Below are 18,412 nucleotides of genomic sequence, written 5' to 3'. Positions count from 1 at the left end.
TATATTTTTGATAAGAAAAAACGATGCTTTCAGCGTTCACTTTCTCGGAATCGTGGAGAAACGGATCTCCAGCCTTCTGGAGGGGATAAATGTCGCGGGATTCGTCATCGATCGATTGAAACGCAGCTCGAGTGACCATCGAGAAAATGGGACATCACGAGACGTGACTTACACGTGTGCGGTACCGTTGCGTGCACTCGATTTTTGTCGGATAATCGTACCAGCGAGAAATCGACAATGTTCTGCACTCGTCGTAATGATCGCGCATCGTCGAAAAAGAAAAAAAGAAAAAAGAAATGGCGAATATCCAGTTGGAGGATCTCCCGTGGAACTCGATCGACTCACTCGTGCGCGTTGATTGCGCTCATTAAAAAAAAAATAACCATACGGCGCGAGGATTAAAACGGCTTACCGTGAATATCACTCACGCAGATGTGAAGATCCTCCCGGAAGATGGGGAGGCCGTGGTTGCACTGACAGGTGCACGTGTTGTTGGGAGGAACGAGTCCTGCGGTCGAAGGACTCCGTGTATAAGGGCTGGCTGTTCCGCTGCTGAGCACCGTGCAAGCCTCTGCACAGGAACCTTGAACAATCGTGTTCGTCGATTTTAATTTTTAATCCGCGAATATAGACGCTCGTTTGTTGTCATGGTTGTTCGTGGTTTTTAATTAATTAGGCGAAGAACGGTTGAAAAGGAAAAAGAGCGCGTAGATTAATAATTAATTCAGATTGCAATTGGCTATTAGATTGATAAAGCGCGTATAAAGTTTCATGTAATCGAACTTTAATTGCGCGTAGTTTTTTCTAATCTACTTTTTCAACGACTGTCTCTTTTCGATACTCCAGATTTGTAAGAATTGATGATTTTAGAATGGAAAACTGTTAGAATTCATTCGTACACTCTTTTAAAATTACTTGTTTATAAATTTTTTAGAAATAACGTATGAATTGAAAGATTGCTTAAATGGAATGAAAATTACTTTTAATCTTTATAACACGTGATATTGTATTGTACTTAGATAAATATTACATAAATTTATATTTCTAACTATACTTATAAAAATTTAAGTAGTTATAATAAAATCACATGGACATTTTACTTATTAATTAATGTCAAGTATTCAAATTTCATGATTTTCCTTAAATATACGTGATGTACATATAATATAAAAAAATTTCTCCTTTTTTACACTAATAATTAATTATAATTGACAATGGGATATTTAATGTGTGCGTAAAAGTCAAATTTGAAAATGAAAGAACATTTTACACCAATCTAATACAGAAAACTGTAACTGTCGCAAATTATATTTTGTTCCTTACATTATAAGTTAAAAAAGTACATTCCATTACAAATTAATAAACGCATCGAAATCAAATTATGTAAACTTGCCAGAAGAAATATTAATCTAAGAAGAAACAGTCTAGCAACATTAGGAATATATTGGATACTATGCAAATATTTAGTTTATATCATTATTAATATTATTTTGTCATCGTAAAAATTTCTTTTGAGGAATTTTTTCGAAAAAAAAAATAGGAAGAAAAACATGTAATAATAAATATAATAAATATAATATAATAAATAATAAATATAAATATAATAGTTATAATAATAAATATAATAAATATAATAAATAATAAATATAAATGATAGTTTATAATAAATAATATATAGTAATAATAATAAAAAATAGTAAATATAATATAATAAATAATAAATATAAATAATCATATATTTATGATAGTTTAGAATAATAAATAATATATAGTAATAATAATAAATAATAAATATAATATATCGTAATAAAAATGTACTCATAGCAGCAAACGTTCGTAGATAAACTTCCAAGAGCGAAGAATTTCATCCGTACGGACGGAGCACGACATATAATCTGGTCAGGTGAAATACAGCTGTCAAATCGTTACATTGTAATTTCATGGCTAATCTGTTACGAGCTTTTTTCCTCCGGACCTTCCGTTTGTGTTTGTCGGACCCGCGTGAAACGTGTTCGCGCACCGTTGTTTTTAATATCGAATCCCGTAAATACGACTTCAACCCTGCAACCTCACGGTTGCGCAATTTACGGTTCCGCTCTTCCGCGAAAAAAAGAATAGAAGTTTCGTCTCGAAACGTCACCGGAGTGCTCGACAAAGATTGCTGAACAAAGATTGTTCTATAAAAAGGATTTGTAATTGCACTTAATGCGCGTCTTACCTTCCAATGTGAAAATATCTCCATCGGAGTGCCTGATGACCGAAAGCTCTTGAGAACGGACGATCTTGAGAACGTTCAAGCAGCCCGCGAGGACGAGGACTAGAAGACGCATCTTCTCCACTGCATTCTGAAACAAAGTGGAGCAAATTACGTTAACCCTTTTTCCTTTCGAGTTGAACGTTCGCGAGAAAATACGACAAAGGAACGCCTGTTCCCTGTTCGGTCACGAATAAATCAAACCTGGTTTTTCCCATGACTCTTTTTAAAAATATACTTTTGTATGTCTGATAATGAGTTTGCATAGTTATTATCAATAACTGAGGACTACAGAGGGAGGACATAATATTTGAATATGATTATGTATCAGATGAGTTGTATATAATTTTATGTACGTTGTCAGATCTAATGTGATACATACGAACATTATAAATTATATGTATATCCAAATGTTTCTATAATAAATAGGTATGTATCACATTTTTGTTTTTTTATTACTAAACAAGTAGTTTATATATAAGTCACATTTTTGTTCTTCACTATAAGAGAGAAATTTTAAAATTAATAAAAACAGTTTCATTTGTATGTTCAAAACGAAATAATTTGGATAATTTTAATTTTTAAAATACTGACTATAATTCAAAACTATCCTCGGTTTTTTCTCCAGACTCTCGAGAATTTAACAAATTTACTTATAAATTTTCTATTTTAATTTTATTTCATAGTTATTTGTGTTGTTCCATTGTAAATACTATTTTCTAAAGTCTACAAAAACGGATCTATGATTTTCAATACTCTCTACCGCATTTCGTTTGAACGATATATATAATTTTAATATAATTAATTTTAAATATATAATTTCAATATAATTAATTTTAAATATATAATTTCAATATAATTAATTTTAAATATATAATTTCAATATAATTAATTTTAAATATATAATTTTAATATAATTAATTTTAAACATATAATTTTAATATAATTAATTTTAAATATATAATTTTAATATAATTTTAATATAATTAATTTTAAATATATAATTTTAACATAATTAATTTTAAATATATAATTTTAATATAATTAATTTTAAATATATAATTTCAATATAATTAATTTTAAATATATAATTTCAATATAATTAATTTTAAATATATAATTTTAATATAATTAATTTTAAATATATAATTTTAATAGAATTTAAACGTGAAGATCTCATACAATCTTATTTCAACGAGAGTCCCATTTTACGAGAGTAAAACGCTGGGGTCGAAAAAATGAAGAACTCCTTTGTTCGGAGAATTATTCGGGATCGAACTTCTGTCGGAGCATCGAGCAAGACTGGTAGCAAGAAAGGATGAGTTTCGGTGAATCTCCCCCCGGTAGGAAGGCATTCCAGCCGCTTCTTACGCGTTTCCCATCGTTTGGACTTATCTCACGCGTGCCATCGGCTCGATTGTGCATAACGTGGACACACGTTGCGTTGATGCGCCGCTCGCGACATGCATCGAACGTGTAATTTATGCCTGCTTCGCGCGCGCCCGTAGTTTACCGTAAACGCGCGCGCACGCCGGGATACGATTCCAGCTTGTAGGAAGAGTCATCTTCAGCGTCTTTTTTTTTTTCCTTTTTTCTTTTTTCTTTTTTGCAAGTACGGAAGCAACATACCGCGCTGGACACGGTGCCGCGAACAGTAATTTCGCGTTCGAGAAGTCCCGTCATGCGGGGGGAAGTAATATTCCAGAATAGAGCAGCGATGAATTTGCAACGAAACACACCGATCGCGTTATCTAAATGTAAATATGGGAATGGAATATGTACTGATGGACGAGGCGGAAGAAACGACTTTAGTTAGCCGAGAAGAATACTTTTAAACATTTAAAAAGTGAAATGTTTCACGTGGACCGTTTATTTCGAAAGTTTTTTTTTTTTTTTGAGACAACTGGGAAAATGGAAAATATATTTTAACTCTCATTCGTTTCTTCGATGTCAAATTGATAAAAAGTTAACATTTACAGTGGGGGAATAAATAGTTAGATTTCTAGGAATCTCCTTTTATTTTCTTGTATTTTTATTGACAAGAGATAGATTAAATTTTGTGAAATAAATTCAGTTGCGTGTAAGACGCTCTCACGTGTGTCACAGGTTACATCAATTTCATATCGTGATATTATTTTCTTTAGTTATGATCATTTGTTAGTTCTCTGGTTTTTTCTAGTTATGATCATTTGCTTTGGACTCGTTACAATTATGTTCCGAAATTATCAATGTCTGTACGCATAGTATAATAATAATTAGAAGATAGTGTATTGCCTGACAAAGAATTTGGAAAAGAATATTATCGTTTGCCACTCTAACAGCATGTTTCGTTATTGAAAATATCGAATATATATATATATTGTATGTTAAAAATATCTGTATATTACATTTTATAAGAAAAATATGTCAAATTGACACAGGGAATACATGAAGTTTCAAACTTTTTGTTTACAAATTATATAAAATTCAATTCTTAAAATATTCGTTTGTTTTGACTAATTAAAATTTCATTTGTAAATAGACGTAAACGCAAATCCTTCGTGTATTGAAAAGAATGTAACTCTAATTAAGCATTTTATTCAAAAAGCGGTTGGACATTCTATAGCAAACAGTGCAAATGTTGTTGATAAAGAAATTACACAAAAGAGATTACCCACACAAATAGAGATAAAGACAGATAAATAGATAGATAGAGAGAGACAATTTAATGAGTATTTAATGAGTTATTCAAGTCTTTCCATTTAATTTCCTATATGTAGTAAGAATTACGTCAGCGCGCTGCTTTTGTTTTCGAACTTTCGTTTGTATCGAGCGAAAAATATCCGTGGCACAATGTAACGAATACTAAATTTGATACTAAATACTAATCTGGTCACCCATGGCGACCACGAGCGATTTTTTTTGTCGCAACAAGACTGCTGATGATTTACGAAAGCGAGGGATCTCTTTATTAAAGAGATTCATTTCTAAATAGTTGTCGACGCCGCAAACGTGACGAATCGACGAGAGAACGGAGGAAGATCTCACACAAGCAACGCTCGATCGCTATAAAACATTTAAAGGCTGATTAATTACAGATATTAATTTCCGTCAACAGATGCGGCCGCGCGTTTTTATTACTTCAACCTTATAATCACTTTAATTTCATGGTTACGCCTTTCAGACGATATATTTCCCTCGGCAAATCTGAGAATTATCTCATAATTGATTGCCGGATCTCGAATCAAAAGTGTGGATGTTTAAAAATTTGCTGGAATTAGCTTTCCTCGACGTTTCGTCGCGACTCACTCGTGCAAGCGAAATTTATACGTCTCTAATGACGTAATAGTTCTTCTACGTTGGTGAGACGTGTTTTCTGAGCAAGACGATGACAACGAACGGATCGTGAATTCATATTTCTGAAAGTGCAATTAAAAAAATAAAGAACAAGTTTTACCGAATATTGCAGGAAGCACCGAATATTGCAGGTTCATTGTCGATATTTTATATTACGTTTACATTGCACTTTTACAATTTCCACACGAATATGTGGTCTAATAACGAAATTTAAATAAAAATAGAACATTTATTTGTATAAGTAGATTGAAGAACAGTATCAAAATTAGGTATTTTCAGAAAATATAAATATTAGGATAAGAGGAACACCGAAATTATTTTAGCTTAATGAGTGTAAAATTAATATCATTATCGTTTATATGATAACTGAAGCATTCTACATTTTAAAGGAATGCAAGATTATTACTGACATAATCAACCATATGATGACTAATTCTCTTAATGTCATACCGAATTTATTTTAGTACAATCAGTTCTCATTGGACGATTTTAATAATTTTAATTACGTTTGAAGCACGTTATTATCAATGTTAGCTTTTTTAATGAAAAAAGGAAAGAAGTCCAAGATTTATTTTAACTATTTGAGATTCATACTGAAATTAGGAAAATTTAACTACAGGTAAGCAAATACGAACATTTATCTACGTTAGTATTCTTCTATTATAAAATCAGTGTCATTAATGATACAAAATTATTCTTTCAAATATTACTAAATATAGTTTTTCGCTTGGCTCTTGTTCTTTAACTTACTGCCGTCGAATTTCTTTTCTTTTCTCCGCTATATATTTTCGTAATTTAATACGACTGGGCAGATTTTATAAATTATTAAAGTACGAAATTACTGCAAAGTGAAAAACAAAAGGTGTCTAATGGAATGCCAGATGGTCGATAGAGGCATGCGTTCGATCCAGAAATAGTCTGTTCATCCTTTAAAGTCCTTCCTCGACTGTTAAAGTGCCCCTTTTGGGCTGTTGAGGTCCAGTGTGATCGGATCTAAAGACTCTGCGGTAGACTCGGAGAAAAAGGAGCGCACACACACACACACACACACACACACACACACACACACACACACACACGTTGAATGTTGAATGTTCGTTCAAAGAAACGCATACGTTCCTTCTTCCGATTAATTGTTCTCTCCCCAGTTAATTGCTTCTAGAATGAATAGCTACCAGAATGAAATGTGAAGTCCGTGGTATTGGTTGTTCAGGGATTCTTTCTAGTCCCGCTTCAAATTTACGGCGTGATTTACTTTCGTTCTTTACCAGTCTCTCGATTTCTCCGATAGCCGGCCCGTGATCATGTTCTATTTGAGCAGCAAAGACACCGGTTTATAATATCGAAGGGAAGATCGCTCGTTACTAGACTGTGATTTTTTAATTTCATTTATAGAGGAAATTTTAAAATACTAAAGAATGGATATGAACATTGAAATAGTGATGTTTATCTTACATTTATATTAATTATCACTTTTAAAGATATGACTTTCTGAAATTTATATTTATATTTACATTTGTGTTAATTATATTTGCATAAGTAGGATGGATGTGTAAAATACGCAGCCAATTCATTATTTTGTCCTAATGTATCAGTGATGTTTAAAACTCTATTTTATTAGGCAAGACTCCATCAATTTTGATTGGTTCTCATATCGTACGATTCATAGAAGCTACAAGATTTATGAACAGAATATTTTCTGTTGGGACGTGTGAAAGATGAAAATATGAAAATCACAGCAATGTATATTGTCTATATTTATCAAATTCTTGTATATTAATTCTCTGAGTGTTAGCGGATGCCAATCAATCTTTCGAAGATTGCAGTCGTCTCTGATTGTGTTGTAAACCTCAGCGAGGCTTACAACAGCAAACTCTGACAATAAAAAATTTTATGAAACTTTATTACTTTAAATAAAAATATTGTAATATTATTATTATTATTTTAATAGAAATAAAATTTTAATTAACTTGTTATGTTACTATTTAAATTAATACTTGCTATAGAGTGAACAAAGCTTCCATGTATAATTATTAAATTGAAGGACTTTCATGCGATTATTGAAAATTGGAATATATATGTAAAATAGCATATAATTATAGTGTAACGTGCTATATATAAGAATATTAAAACCATATATAAGAATATATAAAATATAAAATGTGTGTAATATAATATAATATAACATAATAGAATAGAATATAACATAATATAATAGAACATAACATAATATAATATAATATAACATAATATAATATAATATAATGTAATATAATATAGTATAATATAACAGTATTTATTGCAATATACACATGATACTTAAAATTATTGGAGAAAAACTGTAGGAGCATATTAGAACAAGCGAAAGAATTTTAATAAACATGCGAAAACTATTAATTTCAGAGTTATGGGACATTTTTCTCAGAAAGGCATTACCTTTACAGTTTACAGCGTATGCTCGACGTATCAGTACGTATCTCTACATGTTCCCGACGTATTTCTTGTTCATATTTTAGGATTTAAATGCGAATGAATCATTATTAACGAAGCCGAAGAATAAATACAAGTTGTTGTGCACGTAATATGGAAACACATAATATGGTAAGAGTAAGATGACAAAGTACGTACATTCTGCTAAATTAAGATTACTGAATGATGTTAATACGTATGTTTATTTACGTAGTGTTAACACGACTGAATTTCTTTGAACCGGTTTTAAGTACAAACTGGAATAAAACTTAAAGTAAAAAATTTCTCGCGTAACTCCGAAAATAATGATGTTTGAATCCTCATACTTTAATGACTTTTAAGCGAATGGATAAAGCAAATTTTCATTTAAATTGTGTTCATAACAATTTCAAAGTGCACAGAAATCAGCAGTCTAGATTTTCATGAAAATTATAAATTGATCACAGATTGTCCTATAATTATTATTAAACATTATCTAGACTGATATCATATAATTATTATTTTTACCTAGTTCACGTAAACTCCGAGCAAATTTAATTCCAACGTAATTGCTAGCAATATAAATTACTGTACAAAGTTAACTGTGAACTAAGGTTAACATCTTCTAACAAGAATTCGGCTTTGAATGGATTAGAAACATTATAGTGAAACGTTATTAACTATTAGAAACATTATTAACTACTAGTCAAATCGAGTAGTGACGATATCGTGATGATATGTTGCGTGTCAAAATTTTATCGAGAATCATTCAGAAGAGGGAAATATTTTTCCATTATGTACGTGTTTACAACGTTTCCGATTCGTCTCGCTTGAAAATATGAATTGCCAACTCGAGAGCCATTACGGTGAAATACGCTTCAGCTTAGAGGAGTTACGCAGATGGCCAACGGGTCAGAGGGTATTATTTTACGCGCCGGGGAAAATTTACGGTCAACCGACACGCGTTTCACGTATCGAGCGTTCGTTCGCGCAATATTTTTGATCGGCACGTGTTCAACTCTCGCTCGTAGAAACTCATCTTCGTCGACCGCGAAAAAAAAAAAAGAGGGAAAACGTGGACTCGGTACGGCTCAATAAAAATTGAATATATTGGATTTTAATTCGCCGTTTGACACGAGTGAATATTAAATGTGAAATCCAATTAATTTCCCGGCACAGGATGTTCGAGATTGGAGAAAGGAAGACTGATGTTTCCTTCGGCAGGCTCGATAGTTAATGAGATTATTAATCAACTTAACGAGCTTGGCTCTTTGGAATTATAATTTTTACGATGAAGCTCTTATCTGACTGGAATGATAGGTTTTTGAATGCTGATTATTAATCAAATAATGTGTTAAATTATTAGTGAAAAATAAAGCATGCAACATTGCATCATAAGTGTTAAAAATTACAAAGGAAAGCCAGAGGTTTTTAACCACTTGCGCTGGAATGACGTGTCACGTACGTCGAGAATTTTTTGTTCCAAAATTGTAATATTTTCTCAGTATATTTAAGTATATTTAAGTAAACATAGACAAAACAAATAATAAATTTATTAATTCTCAATAATTTTTATCCAGTGATATCATACCGGCCGAGTTCAAAAAGAAAGCGTCAAATTATTGTAAATTATTGTATACTCGTTATGGTCCGCAATCAGTTGCCAGCGCAAGTGGTTAAAGAAACGTCAAATAAAGAAGAAAATGCAAAATTATATTATCAAGCATTTGATATTTTGATATACAGTAAAATAATCGATCACGTGGTTTATATTTTATAAATTTAATATGTATTCACAGTTTTTATTTGATTCAAATTAAAATGATTTTCTTTTAAGTACAGCAGAGTCTTTCATTATTCTTCTGATATCTAAACTAATATCTTCTATTATTCAGACACTTATTAACAATAGATGCCTTTTTTGATACTAAATTGTTTCATACATATGCCTCTCGTGTTTTTCGTAATTGCAAAAGAAACTAGCTAAGATATAACATGCAAAATTAAAAAAATAAAAAATATAGAAACTAGAACATTTTATGAATAACGAAAGTAATAACCATAGACATAATTTTTCTATAAATTGAAACAACAAAGGAAAACGATGAGGATGTACTTTCTTACATCGAGATATTCAAGCATAATAGAAATGAAACTCTAGGAAATTATTTAAAAAATAAATTGTTAAAAATATTAAATAATTCAGCAATCAAAAAATATAGCATTCTTAAATACTGAAGTGGATCGATAATTTTTTAAATCTCCACTTGAACATTTAGAAAATAGCGGGTTTAACTATTCTGTGTATTTAATACGAGAATAATTAAACGTGTGTTAATTCTATTAATCAAACATTTCGGTCTCCTTATTGTCAATTCAGATGTGGCTCTACTGTATTTGTTATTTTACGCAATGATTATCATAAAATTTCCATGCATTTGCTATCTTACGTAACAATTAATCATCGAATGTGAATTACCCGAGAAGAAGTATTACACGAGGTAATAAGGGAACGAGGCGTTGGGGAGCCAGTAATTTGAAAATAATTACTCGTTACCCATTGCTCGTGCAAAATGCAAATTCTCTTTCTGTATTAATATAACTGGTAACGCAAGCTCGGTGAAAAGTAAATTTGAGGGTGTTTGGCGTAATGCCTATACAGTTAAACGTTCTATATAATTAGAGCCTCAACAGATTACACTTTCCAAGATTTTCGGCGAAACGATTATTTCACATTTTTTTTTTTTTGTTTGTTACATGCACCAAATTTTTATCACAAACGGTGGTGCTTGACATTTATCGCGCAATTTCAAGAGAATTTCAACTCGAATTCTACGAATTACTACTAAATTGTTTATCACTAGGCCGTGGATCTTTATGCAAATGTATATTTTTATGAGAAATTGGAAAATGTCAAAATTAAAAAATTTTGTTCTTTATAATTAAAAAGTGTTCCACGTATGAATGAGAATACAATGTAAGTTTGTAAGTAATTAATGTAGTATAGAACGTAAGTTTGTAAATAATTAATATAGTATAGAACGTAAGTTTGTGAATAATTACCAATAATATTAAAAGATATTATTAATAAGTTCAATGTTATTTTTCTAGAGAAAATTGAAAATTTTCGTGTCAAACATCAAATTTTTCAGTTTACCTTGATATATTTATACATTTTTCACGTTCTATTAAAAAGTAAAAATAATGTATTATAAATATATATATTTTTCTAGAACAAAAATTTCTTCTTTATTCTTCTAAAATGTTCATAAAATTCTTTTACATTTTGATTTTTACGATGAATAATTTTCTACATTGGCACTTGACAATGATCGTAAATTTAAATGAAAGGCATATTGAGTTTCCTCTACATCAAACAGGTTGCATGTGAATACAGTTTCCTATTTCACGAATTAATGCATAAAATAGAAAATTTAAAAAATTTTTTTAACCAACACTTGCACTGCTTTCTAGTACCAATTAATTAAACGAATCACTGGGTTTAAATTTAGAGATTTATCTCATTCTATGATATTAGAAAATTACAATGACACAATGATATTGTAATTATATACAACTAAAACTTATATTTTGCAAATCATTATCATTTTGCAAATTAATCTTAAAATCAGTTCCAATTAATTCTAAATTAGTTCGAGTAATTCCAAAATTTTTTGGTTGGAGAATTCTAAATATTACGACACGGATTTTGTCCGCATTATTGCTTTTCAATTTCACATAAATGTATAAATATTCGCAATCCACTCGTCACGAACAGTGATAAAATCGTGTACTTTATTTCCTCGTATTTTCAATCGTATTCGTTCCCGTATTCTGCGTAATCCACGTATCTACGTATTTGATGAATGCATTGCACGATGAATGCAATTTCATACGTGTATACACCGAACGTATGTTATTTGCATGCGCCTAATTATGCGTGGCCCGAACGAGAATATTGTTAACTCGAATTGCCGGATTAGTTTGCAACGTTGTTGCAATCTATCGATTTCATACAGATGTTACCGTGTAGCTACGGCGAAGCTTTTTATTCTATAAAGTCTACACGGTTGATTATTTGTTACGGTGCAATTTATAACTCACGTAATCCGAATCGAAGAATGATTACTACTGGCGTAAATCATCGACGAATCGTTTGTCTATCGTCAAATAGCTAACTAGAATCGATCTTATCATAATATTCGTATATAACCTGTATTACATAGATACATTAGATTATTATATATCTGATTATACTAATAGCTTTGCTTAATGCAAAACTATGTAAAGTATACTGAGAATAAGTCATTCGTTTTGAAACGTGGACGATGAAAGATGTATCCACGTTCTTGATCTAAATTCCATGTTCTTGGCCTCCATAAAAATACAAATTTGCATAAATATGCTATAACCAAGTCATTGAATATTTTCTCTCAACGTCTAAATTGCACTGATATCTCTTGAAACGTCGAATCATAAACTGCCTCCTTAAAAAGCGTTCGTTCGCCAATGTATTAAAATTATGTTCATTATACCCCCTTATATTCACAAAACTATAAATTTGCATAGGAATTTGTAATCAGGTCATTAAACATTTTTTTTCAAACTGTACCGTAAGGCCTCTGCTCTTGAAACGTTCATTCTTGAATTACTCAAGGAAAAAAAAAAAAAAAAAAAGAAAAAGAAATTATCCCTTACGAATACGTTGAAATTATATTCACTTGTTCTTTCTCGGTAACCGGTGTGTTACGAGTTACGAATGTGCCGGTTTCCTTGCGATTAATAGCAGCCATTAATCACGTTCGCGGGAGTATTTCGCTTCGAAATCTGACTCAGAGCTACCGAAGAACTTGTAGTACATTCACGTGGTTTCGTGTCAGTGCTACGCGGAGGAATTAATACGTTCTGAAACTGAGTTTTTATGGACTCTGTGCCGCATGAAATATTCTCTGATTATTACACCTCACCTGAGGCGAATTCGCCGCTTTTTGCAACGAGGTTATTCTTAATGAAAAATTCCTGGTATGTGCCGCGATAAATTCATTATTCCTGGAATGCGCCGCGATAAATTCACGAGAAACTACCCCGCGGGATACGTAGAATCGTGGCTCATAATAAATTGATTAAAATTAAATCATTTTCTGTCGTATATCGAGAGATATTTACATCTGCAATATTTACAATATCTAACGAACTTAAATACGATTATTTAACGAATAATCATAATCATCGTTCGTCGATGTATTAATTTGCTTGTTTGTACATTGATGCAAGGATGTAGAATAAAATTTATTAGAAAACACAGGCAAAATTGGTAGATGTAGAAGAACAGTTGACAATGAGTTAAATGTGAGAAATAGAGAATAGGAAATTAATATTAAATTACCCAAGTATTAAACTGAACTAGTAGTTTAGTAGTTCAAGTACGATATTCTTGAAAGAAAAGCAAAGAAAGTAAGAGTTGGTTAAGAAAATTTATCTGTGAGAAGAAAAGAAGATTTTAGATGTGTGTAGCCAAGAGGCTTAAACATTTATTTCGTTCGTTGTCACGAGCGTGTTATTAATAGGCGAAGATTATTATTAATAAACGGAATACGAGCTTGATTTTAAATGAAGTAATAAAATTTATTTTTTAAAAAAGCGGGAAATTTCTCACGTAGACTCTTGTAAAATTGATTTAACAAGTTGTATTGCACAAATGATCCAATTTCAACCAGATCAAAATGCGTAAATTATTCAAAATCCTCCATTTTTTTTATTATACTCGATTTTCTTTATTATGTTCGAAACTTGATAAACTTGTTAAATGTAATATACAGATGTTTGCAATTTTTTAATTATATTTGTTATTATTTTATTATTATATTTATTATATTTGTTATTATTTTATTATTATATTTATTATATTTACTTATTTATTACATTTGAAATTTGATAAACTTGATAAAAGTAGCACATAGATGTCTGCGATTTTTTTTATTATATTTGATTTTTTTTATTATATTTGAAACTTGATAAACTTGATAAATGTAGCATATAGATGTCTGCGATTTCTTTTTATTATATTTGATTTTCGTTATTATATTTGAAACTTGATAAACTTGTTAAATGTAATATATAGACGTTTGCAATTTTTTTATTATATTTGTTATTATTTTATTATTATATTTATTATATTTGTTTTTATTATATTTATTTATTATATTTGAAACTCAATAAATGTAGCATATAGATGTCTGCGATTTTTTTTTATTATACTTGATTTTCTTTATATTCGAAACTTGATAAACTTGATAAATGTAGCATATAGATATTTGTGATTTTTTTTATTATATTTGATTTTATTTATTATATTCGAAACTTGACAAACTTGTTAAATATAATATGTAGATGTTTGCAATTTTTTTATTATATTTGATTTTACTTATTATATACGAAACTTGATAAACTTGATAAATGTAGCATATAGATGTATGCGGCTGCAAATGTAACACGCACGACACGTCGCAGCAACTGCAAACGTGAAATATTTACGCATGAATCAAAATTTACCCAGTTGTTCATTGTCCAAGGGTTAATTCATTCATCGAGTGGCCCCCGACTGCGAGATTAAAGAGATTATCGGAAGATCGAGCGATATCTGCGGGAGAGCCGCGATCGAGCGGTCTTCGTGAATGTAAATAGCCGACGCCGTTTCAAAGTAAGAAATGCGTGCAGTTAACCTGCATTTCAACAGACACGCATCGTACCGATGGTAATTGACCACGTTCACCACGGTGCGTGCAACACTTCCGGTATAGAGTTCAAGATTATGCAAAGGAAACGGGAGTTGCGAATGGGCATGGATGAAGAGCAGATCGCAGTACGCGCGGGCACGATCGTACGTGACCGATTACCGACTGGAATGTCGCGTTCTGTGTCAAGGTGGATGCCAGAGGAGATTGCATCTGCCTCACGAATCATCTCCTGGCAATATGGAATTTATCTACCGTTTCGAATCTGTCAACTATCCGTTTCAAATCTGTCCACTATTCGTCCCGTGATTTTCTTTTGGGTAAAAGCGAGAGATTCGACAGGCGCCTGGCATGGTCACTTGTCAATTTCATGGGTTTTGAAGCTGTAAAGGCTTACACGCATACGTTCCCTTCTTGTCGTCCGTTTTTACTTGTATTATATATATTATTTTACTTATATTTTACTTGTATTATATATATTATTTTACTTAAATGTTACCTGTATTATATATATTATTTTACTTATATTTTACCTGTATTATATACATTATTTTACTTATATTTTACTTGTATTGTATATATTATTTTACTTGTATTTTACTTGTATCATATATATTATTTTACTTATATTTTACTTGTATCACATATATTATTTTACTTATATTTTACTTGCATCACATATATTATTTTACTTATATGTTACTTGTATTATATATAGTCGTAAGTTGTAAAACGGAACACGGATGGTCTGGAGCAGGAATTTCAAACTTTTCCACTTTATTCGAGCGACCTTGGATATAAACGAGGAATGCAAATTAAAACATTTGCTGATAATAAATAAAATTAATGAAAAAGAGAGAAATGAAGATTTCACATGTCACGCTTTTAAATCTTGGCTTTGATTGAAAAGAAATCATCGATTTTAGATCGTAGCGACGTAAAAGAAGAAAGAGAAAAAAAATTACAATGTGATTCGACACGCTTTGCATTTCTCATTTAACACCTGTCAAGATGAGAACGTTATTAACAGAGGTTTGAAGGTGTGATCGATAACACTTGTCCCAGGAGAATAAGAAGAGGCTAGCTTCGAGATTTCTTTTCCTCAATTGCCTGAATCATTAATAACGAGGAATCAAACAGTAATAATTTTAAATAATTCTACGTGCTCTATCAAAAGAAAATTTCTCTTTGTCTGATCGAGATCAAAATTAAATTTTATCGTGATAAAAAAGTTTAACATAATTTCGCCACGTTGAATATTATTTTCTTGTTAACTGGAGATTACTTTATTTTATGCCGATTCATCCACGTGCTATAAGTTACGAAGAAAGTATATTGACTTCGTCACTGTCACTGCATTCGTTCAATAATTTTCTCTTCTCTTTTTTCTGTCAAACAATCTTACAACCCTTTCATTTCGTTGACAGCGATCTCAATCTGTGAGGGAAATTGAGATTTAATCAAATTGAAATCGTAGAACCTTGATAATTAATTACATTTATCTATTCGATAGTGTTCCACTATTTCTTCCCAGAACCAAGAGAGAGGAAGACCTCTTCTATTGTACTTTTCACTAAAATTGCTCAGAAAGTCAATTGTCAATTTATTGGCGTATTTGATTATCGTCGAAGGAGAAGAAAGAAAAACGACTCACGGTAATTACACGCGGGGCAGCGAACTGGCCACGAAATTTACGCAAAGGAGAATTTCATTAATTACTGAGAGCGCGGTGCTCGAGATAAAAGGGTGCTGGACCCGACAAAGATTTACAACGAACTCCAGTAGGAAATTAAGATCATAAAGAGACGAAACATAAAGCTGTCATTCCTGGTTACGAAAATGAAGGACTAAACAACAACCGGCTTACAATTAACTCGTAACTTTGCGTCTCTTGCTTTCATCTTTCGCAAGCGATCGCCGATGTCCGCGTTATTGACGATCTTTCATTAAAGCTGATTCTTATCGGGCGACTTAATTACGTTGTTACCCTTTGTACAATAATTCTTTCGGCGTGAGTTCTGAAGAGAACTGATCTGAAGCGGGTCGCAAGTCGACGTTTACGAGATACGACCCAAACAGTTAGATTTGTAATTTAGTAGCTGCGAAACTGAGTTAGGGGCCGTCCCTTCGGTGTAATTTTTGAAAATTTATAATTATTGGACCGTGGATGTGTATACGACGTGTATAATATCCGTAAAACGGCCAGAATGAAGCTTCCCAGAGGTTTTTAAGGCTGTTGAGGTTAAAAATGATCGTTTCTCGTGGAAACGTACAAATTACCATATAGAAAGAAGTTAAAGATTTAAATTCAATTTATTTTCATAATCAAACACGTATATATATATATATATATATATATATATATATATATATATATATATATATATATTTAATATTTAAATTTACACGAGTGTTTAGTTGGTATTCAAGATAATTACATCCGTGATTATGGAAATATTAGCGATACGTATATGATTTTCAAATTACAACCGATAAATCGAATCAGAATAAATTTCACCGACACCATAAAATCAAAACAACGGCGGCCAGCCGAATGAAATTCTGATATTATCGGGGTTTTTAATATTTCATGGACCAACGATCGAACGATCAAAAGTTTTTAACTATGTCGATTGCTTAATCGTATGCCATTAGCACAAATTCCCTGTCTTTCGTTTCGATGAAATATAATCGTCACTTTACAAGACGGATTCCATCATTTTGTCGTCCCATTAGTGCACTGACGTCTCGTCCGAAGAAGCGTGTATCGCAACATTATTAAAGATACCGTTTCGTAGGAGTTTCTTAATTCTCGGACCGTTAGTTGTTGCGACGTGTAAAATCACGCGGATCGTCACGTCTATGTTGGACCAGGTGGTTGCTCCGTTTGAACCACCGCTTTACGTAATTCTCAGAGCAACTTGTACCCTCTTCATTCCACGTTCGTGGATTTTTAACAAATTTAGCGTGAGAACGGTTCAGGTGCATTTTTTTCCAAAAGCAAACATTAAACGTCACTAGTTACATATAGTTCGATCATATGTATAATAATATTATAATATATAGTATATAGTATATAATATATAGTGTATATTACATTACTACAATTATATAATATAATATTACTATATAATTATTCTATATAATATAGAATATATAATATTATATAGATTTATATAATATTTATATAATATTATAATATTACTACAATTATTCTATATAATCATATTGTATAGTATATAATATATAGTTACATTACTACAATTATTCTATATAATATAGAATATATAATATTATATAGAATAATTCTAGTAGTATTATAATATTTATATAATATTATAATATTACTACAACTATTCTATATAATCATATTGTATAATAATTATTATTATTTTTGTAATAAACTGACTAGCAATAACAGTAATAATATACAATTAATGTGTTAACCCGTCGACTCATAGACTTATAGACTGTACAGTTTATGTTATATCACAAAAATTTAAGGTATATAATTTTATTGTATATTTTGCATCTCCCGTGACAGAAGATGGTAGTAAAATTGAATTATAGATTAAAAGTTCCGAAATCAAGTAATTTAATTTCATCAGAGATCCAATGATATTGGCTCAGAATTAATGTA

The 18,412-nt window shown here is 31.0% G+C and overlaps 1 protein-coding gene across 1 annotated transcript in view; it reads right to left on the bottom strand.

Moving 5' to 3' along the window:
• The window catches only part of LOC122531520, a 96,794-nt gene that overhangs the window by 27,526 nt on the left and 50,856 nt on the right, over positions 1-18,412 (bottom strand). Inside the window, exons 2-3 of the mRNA XM_043659518.1 lie at positions 2,219-2,345; positions 413-583 (exon numbers count right to left, since the gene is read on the bottom strand). Of these exons, the coding sequence (XP_043515453.1) occupies positions 413-583; positions 2,219-2,330 (283 nt within the window). The 5' untranslated portion in view covers positions 2,331-2,345. The remainder of the gene's footprint in view (positions 1-412; positions 584-2,218; positions 2,346-18,412) is intronic.

Source organism: Frieseomelitta varia, unplaced genomic scaffold (genome assembly GCF_011392965.1).
Source record: "Frieseomelitta varia isolate USP_RPSP 00005682 unplaced genomic scaffold, Fvar_1.2 scaffold_404, whole genome shotgun sequence".
Lineage (NCBI taxonomy): Eukaryota > Metazoa > Arthropoda > Insecta > Hymenoptera > Apidae > Frieseomelitta > Frieseomelitta varia.
Note: the sequence above shows the minus strand (reverse complement) of the source record. Positions and strands in the feature narration are given on the sequence as shown.